We start from the raw sequence: 20875 nt of genomic DNA on the forward strand, positions 1-20875 counted from the left end.
CTTGACCCCACGTCCGGTCCCTCGGCGAATCCTCCCGGCCACTGAGGGCTGTTCACGTCCACCTGGTTCCCCGTGTACCGTCCCCACTGGAGAGCGGGTGACCACGACCTCGGCTCCACACCCCAATGGCTTCCCAATTCACTCAGGGCGAAAGCCACAGCCCTCCACTGGCCCCTGGGGGCCGCGCCCCTCCAGCATGCCCCTGCCCTGCCCACTCATCTTTCACTGAGCTTCAGACCTGAGGACCCCTCTCCTCCCTGGGAGCGTCCTCTTCTCCAAACGCCCCCGCCCAGGGGCTCGTGCAGCTCCCGACTGTGCTGTGGGGATGCGGGTGTCTTTCTGAGCAGCCCCCCCCCCACTTCTTTCTTCCCCTTAGAACAGACCACATCTGAATTGCTACAGTGTTTCTTCTCACTGGAATGTTAACTCGCTGAAGGCAAGTGCTGTGCTTTCCACTCATGACTACTAGGTATCATAATCATCCACACTGGGTTTGAGGTTCTGGTAGGCACCTCTTACGAATTTGTTGCATGGTTTCCTTAATAAATGAGAAAAAAATATGGCAGGACTGGGGAGAATTAGGGCTGTTAAAAACCATATCTGACTTTTAATTTTGAAAACAAATTAAATACAGTTAAATAAAAAGAGACCAGATGGTGTAGCAGCTTGGGGCTCCACCCTCCACCCAGGCCAGGTCCTTGGGGCCCCCAGCCCCTGGCCTCCCTTTTGCAGGGCAGGTCCCACCAGGTGCGGGAGCAGGGAACAGAGAAACCAAATTGTCCTCAAGGACCCAAGCGTCCCAATGAGGACAAACTCATTCCCAAAGATGATGGCTGCAGTCCACCAGGGTTATAATTATAAATAAATACCCATGCAGCTAAGAGAGGATATTAGGTGAAAACAAGTGAACTAGCATCTGAAAAAAAAATTTTTGTTCTTTAAAAAAAAAAAGTTCCATTCTGTTATTCATCATCGATTTCCTGAAAACGAGCCCCGGGTTTTGGCGAAGAAGGCTGCCCACCAGCCGACCCTGCATCCAGGGCTGGTTTCCATCAGCGAGCAGGTGGTGTCCAGGGTGAGGACGCCCGGGCCCGCCCCCTCCTCTCGGGTGCCGCCCCACTCAAGGCCAAAGCCACCAGGAGAGAGTAAGAGGCGGGGGTCCGCCCCCCGCCCAGCAGCTCCGGCTTCTCAGGATCTTGTTCCTTCAGGTGGTTTCACGAGGAAATTTCCACGGGAAATGACATCTTAAATTCGGCAGCCGCAGTCAGTTTGAACGTCAGGTCTGCTGGACCCAGCCCCACCTGCCGGGAGCAGGTCCTGGACGGCCCGGGGGCTGGCCTGGGGGCTCAAATAGAGTGGGGGGGTCTTTCTAGGTAAAAAAGCAGATTCTCTTCCAGCAGGGGCAGGCCCTTTCCTTTTCCTTCACCCGGCAGGAAAATTGTGCTTCCAACTTGACTTTCAGGAACAGGAGCGCAATGGCCAGCAGAGGGCCCGCCCGTGGGCGGGGTGGGACGCCCTTCCTCCAGGAAGCCCGTGCAGGTGGACGTCCCTCCCCTGGGGCGGGTCGAGGGGGAGCTGACACGGGGGCATTTGCTCCAGACACGCCCGACCTAGGGAGAGTGGGATTTCCTTTCCCATTTTGTGTTTCAAACAGAATGATTTACCCAGCAGCATGTGCTCAGATCTCCTTTCCCCTCAGGGTCCAAAGGATCTCTTCCCCTTCCCTAAGTCCTTCTGCTAATCCCCCCTGCCCCCAAAACAGTGGTAGACTACCCCCCGCTTCCCATTTGTGCAGCCTCCCTGCCCCCATCCCTACCACCGGCAGTCGGAACCCGAGCGTGTTGCCCTGTGGGAGCTCCGGGCAGGGGGCTTCTCCAGCCATCCCTGGTCCCCCTGGCTCAGGAGAGGGGCGCTGGGGCCCAGGGGGGTGGCGGGAGGCAGTGGTGCGGCTCCTGGGCCTCTGGGTGTCTTAGTCCAGGTCCACTCTGGGACCTGTGCTGGCTCAAGTGCCCACCCCTTACCTTGGGTGGGAAGAGAAGGCTTGGGCGGGCGTGGGCCCAGACGATGGGTGCCACTCCCACCACAGCCTGAGGTACAGGGGGCCTGGCGGCAGGCCCAGGCACCCCACATGCAGGGCTAGTTGCCTGTTGGGATCGAAGACAGCCTCATGTTCTGTAAACATGAACCCGGGAGAGCAGAGGGCATGTGGGATTGGAGGGGAGCTCTCGGGAAGAGGGGAGCTGAGGGGGCTGGGTTCACGGTGTGTGGATTTCAGGGGAGCTGAGGGGATGGAACTCATGATGCATGAATTTGGGGACAGCTCTCAGAAGGAGGGCATTGAGGGGCTGGAGTTCAAGGTGCACGTATTTGGGGGCAGCTCTCGGGAAGAGAGGAGCTGAGGGGGCCGGAGGTCATGGCGCACGGATTTGGGGGCAGCTCTCGGGAAGAGGGAGCCGAGGGGGCTGCAGGTCATGGTGCTCTAGTGCCCCCGCTGGCTGTTCTGTGGTGGGGAGCTGGGCCCTGAAGCAGGAGCCAGGGGAAGGCCTGGGTCTCTTCCCCACCTCGGCCATGGGGCCGGGTCTCGTCCCAGGTGTGCTGCCTGCAACGTCGGCTCTCCTGGGCTGGGTCTGCCGGAAGCGTCTTCAGGAGCTGCTGGGACGTGCCTCTGCCTGGCCGGCTCAGCTGCAGATGGACGCCCAGCCCCCTGGGTCTCTCCAGCCCTGGGCCAGGCCGAATGGAAGGGAACAGGCCTGGGATTTCTGTGCTTTAAATTTTCGGTCCTTGTCCTGGCATTGGGCTGGGCTCTCAGAAGTCTCCAGAGTAGAAAACAGGGTGGTGGTGATTTCCTTAGGAGTTAGCCTTGGAGAGACCATCAGCCGTGGAGAGAGGGTGGAAGACCAACGACAGGTCAGAGGTGGCATCCTGTGAAGGAAGAGGGGTGCCAGTGAGGGAATGGCAGCCTGGCTGTGCCCCGAAACCCCGAACCCCAGCAAGGCTACCAGGAGCTCCACAGAGCCAACCCTCTGGGGTCCTCCGTGGCTACTCTGTTCAGTGGGCAGAGGTACGAGAGGATTTCAGTGACCCAGTGAGGGTGGGAGGTGGGGAGAGTGGCTTTACACTGACACGTTCTATGTGGAATTGTCAGTTGGTTTTTTTAGATTCAGAGGACTGAAATAGGCATTCTGTGGTCCCGTGGGGGGGGGGGGGGGCAGGACAACCACAAACACGATCCAGAAGCTGTTGTTTAACTCGGGCCAGAAGGACAGTTGTATGTCCTCCTGTCCAAGCTCCCACCACTGCCTGAAATAATTTGGAGTGGGGTGCTTTCGAGAGGCAGGGTGAGAGGATAGAAAACTCCTGGCTTTGCCAGTCGTTAAATGGGTGGTCTTGGACTAGCCATTTAGCTTGCCTGAACAGCTGTTCTTTAGCTCTAAATGTAGACAAAACCTGTGGCTTACTTCAAAAGAGGGCTTGAAAGAATCATTAAACACTAGCAACACTGCCAGAGGATTTCCTCTGTGCCAGAGATTGTTCTCAGGGTCCCCAACAGCCCATGTTATGGAGGAGGGGACTGCAGCGAGACGTGGGAGCACAGGGATCTGAGAGGACCCCTGGACTTGCTGATAAAGTGAAAAGCGACAGGACTGAAGAGAGGAAAGGGGAAGATGGAGCCCGGGAGAGTGAGAGCCCAGATGGGGCTCTTCTGGCACAGCACCGGCATCGTGGCCAGTACAGTACCGACAGGGACGGCACGAGGAGGTTTCTGGAAGGTGGCAGAAGGACCCAGCTGTGTGGGTGCCAGATGGCACCTCTCAAATTCTGTGAAGCACAGCCAGGGGGTGAGCTGAGCTGTGCCCCTTTCGCCCGCTTGCCCCCATTTGCCCTGCCCTCCCACAACCAGGAGGAAGAGGCCGTGGAGAGTCACGCTGGGTCCAGCTGCACGGTCCTCCCCCTGCCCTTATACCTGGTCCCAGGCTCAGACCTCCACGCTCGGGTCGGTGAAGCCCCTCTTCCCCTCGTTCACCAGCACCGGCTTCTCCGTCCGCGTGTGCCAGACCAGGATCTGCGTGTGCGAGAAACAGCGCAAAGTGGGGGGCCCCGGCCGCGTGTGGCCCTCCCCTGCTCCTCCCACACCTGCCCCGGCCCTCTCCACTCTTGCTCCATCAAGGTCTTCTGGATCATTCTCTTTTTTTTCCTTAGGTATCAGGGCTGGGGATTGAACCCAGGACCTTGTATGTGGGAAACCGGTGCTCAACCGCTGAGCCACATCAGCTTACCCGAGTTGGCTTTTTGTTTTCTTTTCTTTAGGAGGCACTGGGAACCGAACCCAGGACCTCCCATGCAGGGAGCTGGCGCTCCACTGCAAGCACATCCGCTCCCATGGATTGTTTTTGCTATTTGTACGTGTGCAACAAGGTGTCTATCGGAAGCATTAAGTCCAAGGCTACTGAAAGCAGACAAATAAGGCCTAAGGCTTCCTCTTGCTTGTGATGCCCCCTAGGAGAAATTTCTTTGGGGCCCTTCAGCGCAGTCAAGTGCTAGCCCTGGCCCTAGGCTGAGACGTTGAAGCTGAAGGAGGCACGTGCACCTGTGCGTGTGCATCAGCGCATATGCACGCAGGTGTGTGCTCGGCCGGGAGGTCACAGCACAGCTGGTTTGAGGGAGGCGAGCAGTCCTTTGTTGTGACTGTCTGATGGCCACCTCCTCCCCAGTTCCCACCTGCCTTAGCGGTGACAACGGCCTGGCTGGGAGGATGTGTAAGGAGGTCTGTCCCAGGCTGGTTCATATGTGCACGCCGTTTTGAGGTCTTGGTTTCCATCTCCCTCACAGCTGGGAGAGTCCCACTGGGCTTGGAAATGTGTGCGTCTCTGGGGTCGGGGCTGAGGCTCCTACCTTGGTGCAGTTGGCTGCCTTGGGCTCCAGGTCGCTAAGGGTGACGAGCTCGCGGAGGAGGCTGCTCTCCTGGTAGCCCCCCTTGACGCCGCGCAGCTTGAAGTAGGCCTGGCTGCGCTGCAGAATCAGCCGCAGGTTGACGGCAAACCCGGCCATGTCTATCGCAAAGGGCCGGTGGGGGTCGAACACGGTCTTCCAGCCGACCACCTTCCCGGCCCCGTTCACCCGAGGGGCCTCGTACCGAAGACCGCCCACGAAGGCCACGGGCCACACCGACACCCTCCTGGTGCTGCGCATCTGCCAACGGGGCGGAGAGTCGGGCTGCCCAGGGCGCTAGGAGCATGGATGCCTCCAGCCCCAACCCACCTCCGGACGCCACCCCGCTTGGTGGGCTGCGAGGCGGCTGCTGGCAGGACCCTGCCTCTCACACCAGCTGACCTGCCCCCGGGCAGAGCCGCCGCTCTCCTTCCCGCAAAACCCTCAGCTTCCACGTTGGACTGCGGGGTCCAAACCATCGCACCACAGCGGTCTCGGGTGGCCCTGCCACGAGTCCCGCTTCGCCTGGCAGCCTTTAGGCCCAGGACGCGATTTTAGGAGCTTGGAACTCCGACTTTCTTGCATTGGTGCCTTGGCTGCCCCTTAACCCGCAGTGAGGGTTCCCATCGCTGCTTTGGTTCTCCCCACCCTGCCACGTCTCCCGGCCCCGGGGTCCCCGGGGGGCCACGCCCAGAAGCCCCGGCCCTCCAGGTACTTCCTCCTCGTCCCCGCCCCGCACCTCCTCGAAGAGCTCCAGGCTGTACGTGTTGTCGTCGTCGGCGAAGTAGACCACGCCGGGCTGGCTGGCGTTGCGCGGGAAGGTCTCCCGCAGCCAGCGCAGCGCCAGGTTGCGCTGCATGGTGCCGCGCGGGATGCGCGGGTCGCGGGCGTCGCCGCGCAGCTTGTAGTTGCGCGGCGTCTCCACGTGCAGGTGCGTGTAGTTGAGGCCCGTGTCGCGCAGCAGGCGCGCGGTCAGCGGCGAGCGGCGCGGCGCGTCCTCCACCACCAGCCAGTGCAGGTTAGGCACGTGCAGCAGCGTGTTGGCCATGCGCGTCAGCTCGGCCTTCTGCACCGGGCGGCTGTAGGTGGGCGTCACCACGTGGATGGTGGGCAGCGTGTCGGACCAGGGCGGCGGGCGGCTGTACACGTACTCGGTGCGCACCACCTCCACGATGTCGCGGTCCGACATGCAGTACTCCCGGGGGTCCGCGCCCGGCGCCCCGCTGCGCCCCCCTCCATCATCTGCGGGGACAACGGGAGGGGCGGGGGAAGGGGCGCTGGGCCGGGGGGCCACCCCAGGAGGGCGCGCCCAGGTCCGCCTCATCTCCCCTTCTGCACGGTGGTCAGCAGCCCCTGCCGCCCACCCACCGCCCTGGTGGGGATCGGCCTAATTCCAATTCCCAGAATGACCTAGAAATGAGGTCGCCCCTCCTGTCGCATTGGACAGCCCTGAGCTACAAGAAGGATTGCAGCTGGCCACGTTCCAGATGGGATCCTCAGCTCCCACAGGTGCTGAAAGGTACCTGGTCCACAGGCATCCAGTTTCCCAGACCCTGGCCACCAGGCTATCCTCCTCACTGGGCCCGGGGCCGATGACACTGGCCGCACAGGGGTGGGCTGGCCGAGAGCAGTGGGGCCGCCTCCTGGGGGGGAAGAGGCTGCAGCCCACCTGGACTCTGCAGGAGCCTGAAGTCAGCTCACGCCAATGTGTCCATACCCCACCAGTCAAGTGAGGTCTCTCCCATCCTGCTGGACCTTCTCTAACTGAATCTTTGAGCCTTGGTACAGAACTTAAGATTTAACTACTGTGCTTTATGCCAGTGATTTTTGCCCATAGTTGTCAGGGTAGTTTTGAATGCTGACTCCATAGCTGCAGGTTCTAGCCCTTCCTACATTTTGATACACACAGGACAGGGTGGGGACCTGTTAGCCTTCCTACTGGTTTGCGTTGCTCCTTCCCTGGGCCACTGGGAGCCTGACCGTACTCACTGAGTCCTGCTCTCCTCTCATCCAGCCAATGCATACCCATCTTCACCCCAAGGGTATTGCGAGAGTCACTGCTCACTTGTGGAAATCTAGCCTTGATTCAGGCTCGGGAAACACATTGCCTCCGTGAGCCAGCCTGCCCTCCTGGTTATAAAGTTTTCTCTTACGTCGTAACGTGGGTACTAGATTCCTCCCTGGTGCATCTAGCAGCCCAATCAGCAAGAGAAATCAGGGCTGTGGGATTCTTGTTTTAGGGCACCCCTTCCAGTCACCCCTTCTGTTTGGAGGATGCAGGCACTAAGCACCCCCGTGAGAGACTCTCGAGCTCAGGCTGTGGAATCTGGGTGCCTGGGCTCAGACCCAGCTCTGTCACTCACTATCTGGGTGACCTTGAGCAAGTCCCTGCACTTCTGGGCCTCACTTGCCACTGCTGTAAAATGGACTAATAATAGTACTGGCTTCCTAGAGTTCTTACACTGACCAGTCGGTAACGCGAGAAGGGCTCAGAGCCCATGGTGACGGTCATTTCCCCATCTGCAGGAGGCCAGCACCAGCTGTATGCACACATGACCTCATGCGGCTTCAGAAAGGACAAAAGGAGCCACTCACATGGGGGCTTTAAAGGCCTGCCGTTTTGCTAGCCTCTGTGCTCCATCATCAGGGCCTGGGGGTGTCTGCACGGACACTGAAGTGGGCTGGGGGACAGCCAGATGACCCAGCAGACTGCTCTGGCTCCGAGGGCTTCCCAGGCTAATGGCCCCAAGGGACATGTGGGCAGTGGCCTGGAGCCATTACCCAGGCCTCGGGCCGGCCGGGGGAGGACCAAGCCAGGAGCAGGTGATCGAATGTGACTCCCCGGAGGAGTGTTGGATTAAGTTGGGCAGAGGCAGCCAGGCTGCAGGAAGAAAGCTGCATGTTGTCAGGATTCTCACAGGTGCGGAAGACAGATTTACCCTGCAGTCAGGAGGGTTTGGGAGACCGAGGCCTGGGAAGCGGGACTCAGACATTCTGCCCAGGCTGCTGACACCAGGCCATCCCAGACAGGTGGCCCGAAGGTGTGTGTTAGGAGCCCGCTCTCTGCCTTCTCCCCTGGCGTCTGCGCTCTTTGAGCGGCACAGCCCTTCAGTTCTCCTGAGCTCACTTAAGGGCAGCGTTCGCTTCCTCTTGGCGTGTCCTGGGAGAAGCGAATGCCAAGTCGCCATGCTCAGGAGTTAAACCAGCGCTTCGCAGGCGGGCTGGGGTCTCGGCCCTCGAGCTCCATGATGGACGTGATAAGACAGGTGGAGAAGTGGGGGAGCTTTAACTCCTAGAGAATGAGGAATCTGTGTGCTCACAAAAGTTCTGAGAGGCTGAGAGCCAAAGTGTGGGTGGGTGGGACAGGATGGGCCAGTGCCGGGAGTCGAGGCCATGCATGGCCAGCACTGCGCAGTGGGGCCTGCAGTTCTTAGCTTGACCCGTCCTCTCTGGGGTATCAGGACTCACTGGAGGTGACTAGGAGGGGACATTTCATGGACACCAAGAGTCCCCCGGCAGTTGCAGGTTAAATGGGCCCCCAGGCCCTGCTCTCTCTCCCTGGGGTGGGTCTGGCACATTTATGCTTTACCAAGCACCCTCCATGCACATTTCAGTGTGAGAACTGCTGCCCTAAAGTACTGATTCTGTGCTTGGCAGGGCGGGGAGAGCCAAAGAGATGGAGACTCTGAAGATGAAGCCCCGAGGGGTCAGGCCAGACAGGAGGTTTTGGATGCAGGAGATCTGGGTGTGCGGGCACCCTGGGCTTGGGGCCAGGAGGAGAGGGCTCCAGCCCGTTCTTCCACTGATCCCTGCTGGCTTGACAGGCCTTGCCTTTCTCCCACCTGCTTCCCACTCAGCAGGACTAGGCCAGAAAGGGAGGAGAAAGCAAAATAGTATCCCAGAAAGTTTTAAAAACCCAAAACAGCCCAGGAACCCTTTCCACCCATCCCTCCTCGCCCGCTGCTGAGGGTTCCCGGTGCACACCTATCCTCAAGTTGTATGCCGCGTGCTGTGTCTGTGTGTCAGTGTGGTTCTGTGCCTGTATATGTGTCCTGTGTGTATGTCTGTGTGTGGTTTGTGGCTTTGCATGCTTCTGTGGACGTTGTCCCTGTGTGTGTTTGGTGTGTGTGTGTGTAAGCTTTCACTAGATTCTCAAAAGCATCCACAAGGAATCCCTGGCTCAGCCGTCCCTGCAGCAGCTACCAGCCACAGGGCACAGAGAAGGCCCGGCTGTTGGCGTCCTGCGCTCTGCACGTGCGCATGGAAGCCCCCGGCCGCGGGTGCCCTGCGCTCCGCGATGCGCAGGGAAGCTCCGGTAAACTCCAGGCTACCTGTGCCCTTGCCAGGGCATCTGCCAGGGCGGCTCACCCTTGTGCACCGCCAGCAGGGGCGCGATGGTGCTCTGGTGCCAGACGGTGATGAGCAGCGTCCAGGGCAGCACGATGAGGACGATCGCCAGGATGTCCCGTCTTTTCGGCATCTCCAAGGCTGGTTGGGCCCACAGCTCCTCATTACCTGAGCGGTGGGAAGGTCAGGAGCGGGGCGGCGGCAGGAAGTGGCGAGCACAGGGAAAAAAGAACAGGAATGGGCGGCAGGTCAGGCACAGAGGGAGCCGAGAAGCCGAAATGTTGGCCAGCACGTCTTACCGGCACTCACAACCCACCCATTGCGGAGGCTGGCTTGGAGGGTCCGGCCCGGCGGAGCCTGGGAAGGGGTGGCTGTCCAGGGGAGGGGTCAGGAACCCTGGGAGGTGGACACCTGCAAGAGAGAGCAGAGGGACATAGCCGGGATCCAGGACATGCGCCAGTCGAGACTTCCTCCACCAAGCCTCACGGGGGCACTTGCCGGGCCCTCACTTGTGCCTGCCAGGGTGAAGTGAGCCTCTGTCCTTACCATGGGCACGGGGACAAGCCCAGTGGTCCGTGGTGGCATGGGCACGTTTATGACCATAGGCAGGGTGCAGCAGTTAAGGTCCCAGACCTGGGAGGCACCCTGCCTTGGGCCAAATCCCAGCTGCGCCACCAAGCTGTGTGACCTTTGCTAAGCGACATCAACTCTCTGCCAAAGCTCTCCATCAATAAAATGGGGGAAATGTCAATACCTACATCACAGGACATTACCTCTCGAATCCTGGTATGCAGTAAGTGCCCAAGAAACACCCGCTCCTCTTAAGTCCTAATATTTGGGCCCATGTTGGATTGTTCACAGCCTGGATAAAGGGGTCAGAGATGGGGGTGGGGTTTCCTTGAGGATAAGGAAGAGACGCTTTGGGGTGGGCCCTGGTCCTCCTCTGACGTCATCAACAGGAAATCGGAGCCTCCTTTGCAGAGCTCCAGGCTCTGTGGCTGGGTGCTGGCAAGGAGAAGAGGGGTCCCACAAAGGCAGCAAGACTTGGGAGAGGTACCCCTCTCTGCACAAATGAGCCTGAGTCAAATTTTCTCTCCGTTCTGCAGAGGCTGCACGGGTGGCCTCTCCGCCAGGGTCTTGTCCTCTTGAGTGATGAGGATCTGGAGAGCAGGTGCAGAGATGCCACATGGGGTCTGCTCCTCTCAGCACACTGCAGCCTCCTTGTCCTTCCTTTGCTCTCATGCCGAGTCTAGTGCAGCACGCAGACTGTGTCTGCAGGGAGTGGGTAGCTGGGGGCACAGCCTGGCTGCCCCACCCCTGAGTACTCTCCCTCATGCCCCAGCATTTTGCAAGGAGCCAAGAGCCAGGGACAAGGAGGCGTTTGGGCCCCATGGTTTCAGCAAGTGCATTTTCCCGTGGCTGGTCCTTTCTCTAATTTTTTCCGACCTTGTGGATGAGCCAGGTAAGGTCTTCTACCGAGAGAGTGTCACCGTTTCCTAAACTGGCCGGCCCCCAGCCCCCGCCCTCACCTCGAAGGCCCCCGTCTGTCCCCTTGCTTCCCCGCAGGCCGATGGTGGGCAGGCTCACTTCATGAGATGCAAGGCCACCGGAGTACACGTCACACCCGAGGCAAACACCAGAAGTGGGGCACAGAGGACAAAGCAGTCATTCTTGGGTGTGCACGTGCCCCCCGTGCATGCATGCCCATTGGCGTACTGGGGTGTGAGCATGTGTGCATGCCTGTACACACGTGCACACTGTGGAGTCAGGAGAGTCACTTGGGGTAGTTTATATCTTACGGGAAACCAGTTACTGCCTAGGGACACCCTTCCTTTTCATTCCATTTGCTTAGAGTCAGAGCAGAGTAAGCTCCAGCTGCGCTCTGTGGGTTTATGTTGGAGCTAGCACGCTCAGAACAGCTCTGGCTTTTTGGGGCAGGACGTGGGATGGCACGGAGACCTCTCGGCATTGTGTGGCATGCTGCACAGGGAGGGGCATGAGGCCAGGGGGCTGCAGCACACCGCCTGAGCACACCGCTGCGCTCCTTCGCACTTCTTTCTCTAAAATGCAGCGGGGCATGGGGTCGGGGGCTGCTGGTTTCCTTCCAGCTCTAGAAAGTTAGTGCAGAGATCAAGAGGATGGGCTTTGAGGTCAGCCCTGGGAGCAAAATCCACCTTTCCCACTTGCTGGTGGAATTTGGACAAATCACTCCACCTCTCTGAGCCTCAACTTCCTCATCTGTAAATTGGGGCAACACGGGCAGTCGGACGGAAGTGCTTGGCACGTGTAGGGCAGCTAGTGTTGATGGCTGTTGGCAGGAACGCTCTCCCAAGGGGTGGGTCCTCCTGAACATGGAGCAGGGCAGGTGCCCAGGGAGGTGAAGCCAGGTCTCCTCGGTGGAGAACAGAGAAGCATCTGCCCTGCAGGGCTGTGCTGAAGGCCCATTCCATGTGTCTACCACAGGACAAAAGAGGAGGTAGGAAAATCAGAGTCTCTGCCATGCCTGGTTCGGGAAGGGCTTGTGCCTTGCAGGAGTCACCTCCCCATATAGTATGTTGTGGCTGGTCTGTCTTGTTTTATTGCTGTGGGGCTGGACGTTGAGAGTCCCCTTTTCCTGGTGAACTGCTCACCCCGGAGTCTCTTACACAGCTGCACACAGCCATGCAGGATGTCACAGATCCCAGTTGAGCCCAAGGGGCGCCTGGAGCAAGCCAGCAGGTCTCCAGCAAGCAGCTGAGGATGCTTTGAAGGGCTGAGCAGGCACAAGGGGGTGCTTTCCGTTCTGAGTCCTCAGGAGGGTGGCTTGATCTGCCTTCTTGTTCCATCTTGGGTGGGGTAGAGACCAGTGAGTTCCCACTGCTGCTGGTGGGTGTGTGCATGTGCAAGTATGTGTGTGCCTGTCTATATGTGTGGTGTGTGTGCGTGCACTTGTGTGCATGTTTTTGTGTGTGTGGTTTGTGAATGTGTTGTGTGGCTTGTATATGTATGAGGGCAGCAGGTGTGTGCATGTTTGTGTATATGTGTAGGGTGCATGTGTGTATGCATATTTTTGTATTGTGGTGTGTAAATGTGTGGTGTGTGTATGTGTGTGGGGTGCATGTGTGTGTATGTTTCTGTATATTTGTGTGTGAGCATGTGTGCATGCTTGTGTATGTGCATGGTGTGTGAATATGTTGTGTGTGTAGGGGGCATGCATATGTTGTGTGTATGTTGTGTACATGCTGCCTCCCACACACTCCTCTTCCACATCCCCGGCAACAGCCGAGCCTGGTGTCCCACACACCTCAGGTGTGGTGTGTGATGAAGTGGAGTGCCCTCGTGCCACAGCCCCAACCCCTGTGCCCGCCCTGGGCCACCAACAGGGCTGAGGGGGCTCTGGGTCAAGGCCACACTGTGGCTGGGAGGACCTCGGGCCATGTTTGCTAAAGGCCGGGAGGCTGGGCCTGACGAGGGTTGCTTCTGTGTTCTTGGTGACTCCCGAAGGAGCACTTTCAGATTTCCTCAGTCTTGGTGAAGGTTCTCTTTTCAGGATGGAGCAAGCTGAGGAGTTAGGTGAGCCACGAACCCATTTGGTACGTGCCGTTCATGTCTGCTGGTGGGCACGTTGCCCCTTTCCATTGTTGACTTCCGGGCCATCTCTTTGCCCAAAGTCCCCAGCTCCGGCCCCTGCTCAGCAGGGCTGGTGTGCTGGGGCTCTTGTTTGCAGTAATAATGAGTGTTTCAGCTTCCTGATGCTGAACCAAATACCAAACAATAGAATGCACTGGCTCACGGTTTCGGAGGCCAGCGGGCTTGCTCCCCCCAGGGTCACCGTCTTCTGGCTGGCAATCTTTGGGCTTCCTTGACTTTGCTGCCACGTGGCAGTGCACAGGGCGGCGTCCTCTCTTCTCTTCCGTGTTCTGTTGACCTCCGGCTTCTGGCGTCTTTCCCTGACCGCCTTCCTTTGTGTCTCAGGACCACAGACGTAATGAGTAAGGCCGCCCTCACTCAGTGTGCTCACACCTTCACGACTAATCACACCCTCAAAGGTCCTTTCACAAGTGGCTGACACCCACGGGACCGGGGGTTGGGACCTGAACGTGCCTTTTGGAACCCGACAAGATCCAATCCCCGTTAGTCTGTATCCCCTGGAGCCCCAAAAGACATGCTCTTCCCATACGCAAAATACATCCATTCCATCACAGCATCCCCAAAGCCGTAAGCCATTTGAGAACCAAGCAGTTTCATCAAGTCTGGCTATGCGTGTCGGGTCCCGGAGCACAACTCCAGCGCCCCCTGGAGGCGGGAGCGGGAAGGAGGGGCCGGAGGGGGGAAACAATGTGGCCAGGATGCAGCGGGGCTGTGGGGAGAGAGTTCTGATCCCATCTAGTCTTTTTGGTAGAAACAACTCCTGAAAGGAAGGGGAGGGAGAAAGAGGGAGAAAAGCTCTAAAAATAAACTTAGCAATAAACTCAGTTGTGCATTAATTACTCTGGAAGCCATAACGGCTTGAAAACCCCATAACTTTAATGGAAGCTATTATAAGCATAGTAGCAAAATTGTAGAGCTAATTACCAGGCGGTTATTAAGCAGAATAGAGAGCGCCCCCAGCCTCGGAGGAAGCCAGCTGTCCAGCAGGGAGCCGGCCGAGGGGCTGGGCAGGGGGCAGGTCCCCCGCAGGCCTGAGGCCCCAGCTGTCCCCGTCCCCCCCTCTCCTGGACGAGAGGGCGGGGTGCGTGCAGGGCACAGCTCAGCCCTGCAGCTCTGTCCCCCACGGCCCGGCCCGGGGGGAGGAGACAGGCACAACGGCCCGTTTCTCCAGAGGGCGCCCAGGGGGCCGGGGCACGGGGCAGGAGGAGGGGGCAGAGACAGCAGGGTGTGCGGGGGGAGATGGGGAGGGCGACGCTGGAGGAGGGCGGCCACGCTGTGGGGAGGGTGTGGCAGCCACGGCCCCTCTCCCTCAGCAAGTGCCCCCGTGTCCTCACACGGCCTCCATCCACGAGATGGGCTGGGGGCACAGGCGTTTCAGGGAGGGGTGGGACCGGGTGGCAGGATGTGGCAGGAAGCTGGGGTTCCTAGCCTCCCCCCCCTTTCTGGTGTCCTGGCCCCTCCCCTGGGTGTCCAGCCCCCTCCCCCGGATGCCCTGACCCCTTCCCCTGGGTGTCCAGCCCCCTTCCCCTGGGTATCCTGTCTCTCCCACCCCCCCCACCCCGTGTCCTGATCCTCCCCTGGGTCCCCTGGGTCCCCCCCGGGTGACCCCACAAGCGGTTCCTTCTCTAGCCAACACCTTTATCCTTAAAACAGGGAGGTAGGATTGATATGTTCTGATGAACTTTCACTTCTGCCATTTTAGCAACTTGAGGCTCAGCAAGTTCCAGGAGGATGACGAAGAAGGTGGGGGCTCAAGAGTCAGGCGGGGGGACAAGACAACTCCCCAGGATGCAGGCTCCCACCAAGGCCATGGCACCCACGGAGGCTGGCCACGCCGGGGACACCTGTTCACAGACTCTGTCTTGGGGTCTTGGGTGTCGTGAACTTCAAGGAGAAGCAGGGTGTCTGGACCAGGAGGGAAGGCTCTGGTGAGCCAGGGCCAGGTGGGCACGTCTGGCCGGGGGCCTGGGGCGGCTGTGCCAAGGCAGCAGGTGGTGTGGGGCTGGCCTGGAGGCCGGCGGCTCTAACGGGCCTGGGAAGGAGCTTCTCTGCACCTGCTGGGTTCAAATAAAATTGCTAAGGGCCCCCAGCCCCTGAAGAGGGGGCTTATTCATTCCATTCAGTATTTAACTGAGTCTGCACTGGGCCCTTCGGTTAAATCCTTCCTAAAGCAGGAAGAGACCATCACAGCAGGGTAGGTAGCATGGCAGAGAACACGTCCGCATGTGTATGTGAGGGCACGTGTGTGTGCACATGTGCACGAGTGAGGGTGTGTGCATGAGGTGTGTGTGCATGAGGTGGGGCGTGTGTAAGGGTGTGTGCATGCACGCCAGCATGTGTGTGTGTGTGCATGAGAGGTGGGGCGTGTGTGTAAGGGTGTGTAATTGCCCATGTAAGGGCTGTGCCTCCGTGTGCATGCATACAGGTAACAGATTTAGGCGACAAAGAGCTCAGAAATCCTAATATTGGGGACAGTAGTAGTTAATAAAAAACTCAGAGTGAAGAATCTCTTAAAAGTGATATATACATTTGTCAAAAATGACACAGAAACATTTCAACTTAAAACAAGTAATTTTCAAAAGAGCCAGCTGCTGGATTGAAGAGGTTCCCACCATTGACCAATAGGTGATAACTCTTCCACAGCCCCCCTCTCAGCACCTCTGCTCTTCGGACCGGGGCAGCGCTGCTGCCACAGTGCCACCGGAGCCTCTGCGGGATTTCCAGCTCGGCTTCTTGAAAGCCAGCCAAGGTAGGGCACCAGAGTAGCAATCTGAGTGCTAGGTCCTCAGAATTTTTATGACTTTCCCACAAAGCCTTCACCTAATTTGGACATTTTCCCCAGACCCACCTGGTGGATTCTTTCAAGAGCATTCAGCTTAGTTTTCATAGGAACAACCCACTGGTGGCCTTTCGGCCCATGCCTCACAGGTGCATATGATGCTGCGTGCCTGTTGCAAACAGCTCTGGGGGCGGCCGCCCGCTGGGAGCAGACAGGGCTGCTGGTGGGAGCGGCGGGCAGGCGTGCCCTGCCGGGGGCCTCCGTTCTGAGCCTTCTGGATTGAATGGAGAACGGCCGGCACTTTGCTAAGTCCCTCCAGCCCAGCTTCTGCTTCCCAGGAGGGCCCCACCATTTGGGAGCAAGCCTCAACCGTAAGCGCACGGCCAGGGCCAGGAGGCGGGTGCGGACGGGGTGGGTGGCGGGGAGACGGGGTGGCTGTGGCAGGCACCCAGCCCTCTGGGGTGGGTACTGAGAGGTGGCCGCGAGAAGCGAGGCCCATGGAGAGGAGCTCTGCAAGAGGGCAGCTGACGGGCTGCTCACCCAGCTTTCCCCTGCCCCAGGCAGGGCCCTACCAGCGAGGGAGCCCAGCCTGGTCCCAGAGAGCAGCAGGGGCCCTACCTAATGGGATCAAGGGATTAGCATTGATCCTGCTGCCGCTGCTCAGGAGAAGCCTGGTGCCAGAGCTAATCAGATCCGGGGCAGTCAATCCATACTTCATTAACGGGCCGCCGTCCTCCTGCATCCCTGGCCACCCCGCCCGGTTCTGGCTTTCACCGCCCTCCAGCCCCGCACAGCACCCCTTGGGCTTAGACCTCCTGCTGGACTCAGCAGCCTCTGCGCCCACGGGGTGGGAGGTCCGAGGGGCCTGCTCTGCCCTAGGCCCCGGCTTTGTCTTGGACACGGGGATCCCCGGGGGGCTGCTGTGGGTGGGGAGTGCAAGCTCCCGACTCACTCCCCCTAGACCAGGAGCTCTCCTGGGGTACCCACCGCCTGGGCTCCTCCCACCTCCACCCGCAGGTGAGGAACAGACAAGGGGCCGGGCTGCCAGCGGCGACCGTGTGGCCCAGGTCACAGGCCGGCCGCGGCAGGCTTCCAGCTGACCTCCAAGGGCTGCGATTGCAAGCACAGGTGTTCTCGGAAGGCTGGCTCCAGTTTCCTGAGTTTTTGTTTTAACCCAAGGCTTTCATTTTATGGACAGGACGCTGGTGGGAAGATGGGCAGTAATCGACCCAGTCTCACTTGGGTGTTTAATGCTTGAAAACTCAAGAACGTATTGGGGCAAACCTTTTTGGAAAGAGACTCGGATATGACCGGACTCTGTGCCTTCCCGGCTGCCACCTGCCCCAGGGCCGCGCCCCCAGCCTCCCTGTACCCCTCACTCAGAGGTGGACTCCCCGCCTTGGCCCTGAGCTTCTCTGCCCCCGCCCTGGCCTCACGGCTGCCTTACTGGGGAGGACAGAAAGGCCCAGCTGCCAGCTTCCTGCCTCCCGGACTGGCCCCACTAACTCTCATTTCCGGTTCTTTCTGATCAGAAGGCCAGGTATGGATTCCAGACCTCAGGCCATCGTGTTTCCTTTGAACTGGGGAAACAAAGCCAGTGACTTGGGCAGAAGGGAATAGTCGGTCAGTTGAGGTTTGGTGTAAAGAAGATTTTTTATCTTCTGGTTTTGTTCCAGTGGCATGGCTTCACAAACAGTAATCTGTTATTTTTTTAAAGGTAATTCCTTTGTTTTACTTTCAATTGTTTCAGAAGTAACTTTTTGGTTAGAGTTGGATTATGATTTAGTTGAAAATGAAAATAAGAATTTGGTCTGTTGTGGCACTCTGCAAGTGAAGCTTGATTCCGGTGCATTCTGGGGAACACGTACCACTGGGCCCCACTGGGTTCTACCCGAGCCCCTTGGACCATGCAGCTCGTGGTCTCCAGACAGTTCTCCCACTCAGCCCGGAGACCCCACGCAGGAAGCTCCAGGGCAAAAGGCAGGGGCTTCACTGCATGGGGTCCTCATGTGCTGCTCCTCTCTGCTGGGGTATTGGTGGGCAGGGCACAAGCACAGATGACCTGGGTGGACAGAGACCTTTGAAGAATGCGGGCAGTTGGAGGGTGGTCAGCAAGGCCTTTGGGTTCCCTTGTGTGCAGTGGGCCAGGCAGTGGAGGCCCAGGGCGAGGGGCTGCTGTGCAGGGTGGGAGGTGTCACTGCATGCTGAGGATGGGTTGCAGATGGTTGTGGAGTCTTGGAGGGTGTGTGCGAGTCAGCCGACAGCCCTGTGCAGCGTCCTGACCAGGCAGGTGAGGCTGGTGCATGGCTGTTTGGTCCTGGCCACATGAGCTGGGGTGGTGGGCAGGCTCCTGGCCGTCTTTAGAGTTGGTGGTACAGGAGAGCAGCCAGATGTCAGCAAGAATGTTGCCATCCAGGTTCTGGCACCGAGCTCGGGCCTGGAGTGAGGAGAGAGGGGAGCCCCTTGCAGGGGGTGCTTAGGAGCCATAAACAATGCACACTTATGCTTCCAGAGTTTCCACAGGTCCTTTGGAGGACCTCTGCTGGGTTCTCTGCTCAGCATCACAAGCTGCAGTCAAAGTGATGGCTGGGCAGCATCCTCATCCTATGGCTTGACTGTGGAGGAATCTGCTTCCAAGCTCCCACTGGACTTGGCCGGCAGAACTCACTGCCCTGTGGCTGCAGGACTGAAGGCTGCAGCTCCTTGCTGGCTGTGGAGGTCACCCTCAGCTCCTGGGGCATGCTGGGCTCTTGGGAGCACCCTCAGCTCCTAGAGGCTACCCTTAGCTCCTGGGGCTCCCCAGCTCCTGGGGCATCCCCGCTCCTAGAGGCCATCCTTGGTTCCTGGAGGCACCCTTGGCTCTTGAAGATACCCTTGGCTCCTAGAGGTCATGCTCAGCTCCTAGAGGCACCCGTGGCTCCCGAGGGTGCCCGCAGCTCCTAAGGGCGCCGTCTTAGCCAGGCTTTGAAAATGCATTATACCAGAAATGGGTTGGCTTTTACAATGAGGAATTATTAGCTTAAAATCTTACAGTTCCAAGGCTGAGAAAAATGTCCAGACCAAGACCTCAGGTGATGCTCTCCCCCAAAGGCTGGCTGGCTGCCTACCATAAGGCACTTGGCAGCATCTGCCGGCCTCTGCCTTCTCCTCTGGGCTCTGTTGCTTTCAGTTTCCTGGTTTCCACGGCTTCCTCTCTCAGCTTCCACGGGTTCCTCCCTGAGCTCCTGTGTCACCCTGTCACTGTTTCTGTGTGTTTTCTTTCTCTTTATTCATCCCATTTATGAAGGACTCCAATAAGAGGATTAAGACCCATCCTGGGTCACTTCTTACTGAAATAATCTAATCAAAGTAGTTTAATAAAAGGTCCCACACATTAGATTCACACACACAGGAATGGACTAGTTCTAAGGAAATGTTATTTTCTGGGGGTACATACAGTCTCAAACTACTGCATGCACCCTTGACTCCTGGGGGCATGCTTTCAGTTTCTAGAGACCACCCTCAGCTCCCAGGGTGCCCTTAGCTCTGGTGGGGGGGGGGTGTAGCCCTCAGCTCCTAGTGGAGTGCCCCCAGCTCCTTGGGGGATGCCCTTGGCTTCCAGGAGTGCCCTCGGCTCCAGAGACCACCCTTGGCTCTTAGAGGCCACTCCCATCTCCTTGCCACATGGGACTTTCCAACATGGCCACTTCCATCAGCCAGCCAGCTCCAGAGCCTTCTATAACATCTGCAGTCAAGGGCCGAGGTCCCATCTCCTTTTCCACATCCTAGTGTTCAGAGCAAGGCACAGCTGCCATCCCACTTGGGAGAGGATCACACAATGCACAAATGCTAGGCAACAGGGACCAAGGAGGCACCTCAGTCTGTCCATCACAAAGGCAGATGGCAGCCTCTGGCCAAGTCACCTCCTGACCTTAGCTCCTCATGCCCTGCCTGGCCCCAGAGCTCTGGAGGATGATGGCAGGACCACAGTTGCATCCTTCTCTTTCCTCCCGCATTTTCACTTTGGTCTGCTCTGCCCAGAAGAGAGGTATGTGGAGGGGGAGCAGTGGGAAAAGCTGAGCCCTGCAGTCAGGCAGCCCTGGATGCCAAAGTAGCACCACTCCTTCCCTGCTCTGCAACCTTGGCAAGGTCTTGGATTTCCCATATCTAAAATGGGAGTAATAAGAGAGCCCTTTCTGGGTTATGAGCAGGATGGGGTTGGCGTCCAATAAATGAAGGTAATGTCATCCTGGCAGCCTGGAAAGGGCCTGCCATGGGTTTGCTTAGCCTTGCTTCCCTCCGGCTGACCTTTGGGCTGCTGGAAGGCAGGACAAAACTACAGATCCTGAAGACCCCACTTAGCCCCAGAGAGAAGAGGCAGGTGAGGAGGAGAAGGGCAGGGATCGACAGAGGACACAACTTCCCGTCATGAGGTCCAGCCTTGGCCTTACCACGTGGAGGTGGACTGGGTACTCAGGTCTACTGCCCAGGAGTGCTCCTGCCCTCTGCAGGGGTGATGGCCACGGCAGGGCCCTGGCAGTGTGGTCACCTCCCTGGCCTGGGGCCGCTGCCTGGAAGGGGTGGTATTTAGAACCTGACTCAGGCCTGGCACTCACCGAGGCTGTCCCAGCACAGGGGAGCCCCCTTCCCCTGCCTTCCCAGGTGCAGCTGCCATGCTCCATGCAGTCCCGCGCATGCGTGTGCTCCTGTGCCCACCCCATCAGAATGCACGCATGCATCTCCTTGTGCCCGTGTGGGCACGCTCTGGGTGGGGTTGTGTGACAGCTCCTGAGCCCTGGTGGAGAATCCCACTGGGTCTCAGTTCCAATGAAAGGTTATCCTGTGTGCCCTGGGCACCCAGACTCTGAAGGGGTGGTGTGGAGAGTCTGGGTCCCTGGTTCTGCAGTGCTCCGCAACTGCTGATACTCCAGCTGAGTGCTGCCTGGGGCCAACGAACAATTTCCATGGGTTATCTCATCTTATCATCAAATCCTTGGGACACCCATGTATTTTAGCCAGCCAAAGGGGTGCCAATGCAAAGTGCCAGAAATCTGTTGGCTTTTATAAAGGGTATTTATTTGGGGTAGAGGCTTACAGTCACAGGTCCAACTCAAGGTGCCGTAAAAGGTGCTTTCTCACCCAAAGTCATTGGCTCCGTGTTGGAGCAGGATGGCTGCTGATGTCTGCAAGATTCAGGCTCCCTCTCCCTCT

General features: G+C 58.5%; 1 protein-coding gene across 5 annotated transcripts in view; it reads right to left on the reverse strand.

The window, feature by feature from the left end:
• Positions 1–578: 578 nt before the first annotated feature.
• B3GAT1 (beta-1,3-glucuronyltransferase 1) overlaps positions 579–20875 on the reverse strand; it is a 30368-nt gene continuing 10071 nt past the window's right edge. For 2 of the 5 annotated variants that reach the window (XM_071212440.1, XM_058289059.2), the window contains 6 exons: positions 9593–9687; positions 9298–9444; positions 5669–6171; positions 4894–5190; positions 3965–4063; positions 579–2922 (listed from right to left, as the gene is read on the reverse strand). In XM_071212440.1, the coding sequence (XP_071068541.1) occupies positions 3977–4063; positions 4894–5190; positions 5669–6171; positions 9298–9444; positions 9593–9596 (1038 nt within the window). In that variant the 5' untranslated portion in view covers positions 9597–9687 and the 3' untranslated portion in view covers positions 579–2922; positions 3965–3976. Of the gene's footprint in view, positions 2923–3964; positions 4064–4893; positions 5191–5668; positions 6172–9297; positions 9445–9575; positions 9688–20875 lie in introns of those variants that run through there. The other 3 variants (XM_071212441.1, XM_058289057.2, XM_058289058.2) reach the window with 3 other exon arrangements.

The sequence above is a fragment of the Dasypus novemcinctus genome, chromosome 27, assembly GCF_030445035.2.
Source record: "Dasypus novemcinctus isolate mDasNov1 chromosome 27, mDasNov1.1.hap2, whole genome shotgun sequence".
Lineage (NCBI taxonomy): Eukaryota > Metazoa > Chordata > Mammalia > Cingulata > Dasypodidae > Dasypus > Dasypus novemcinctus.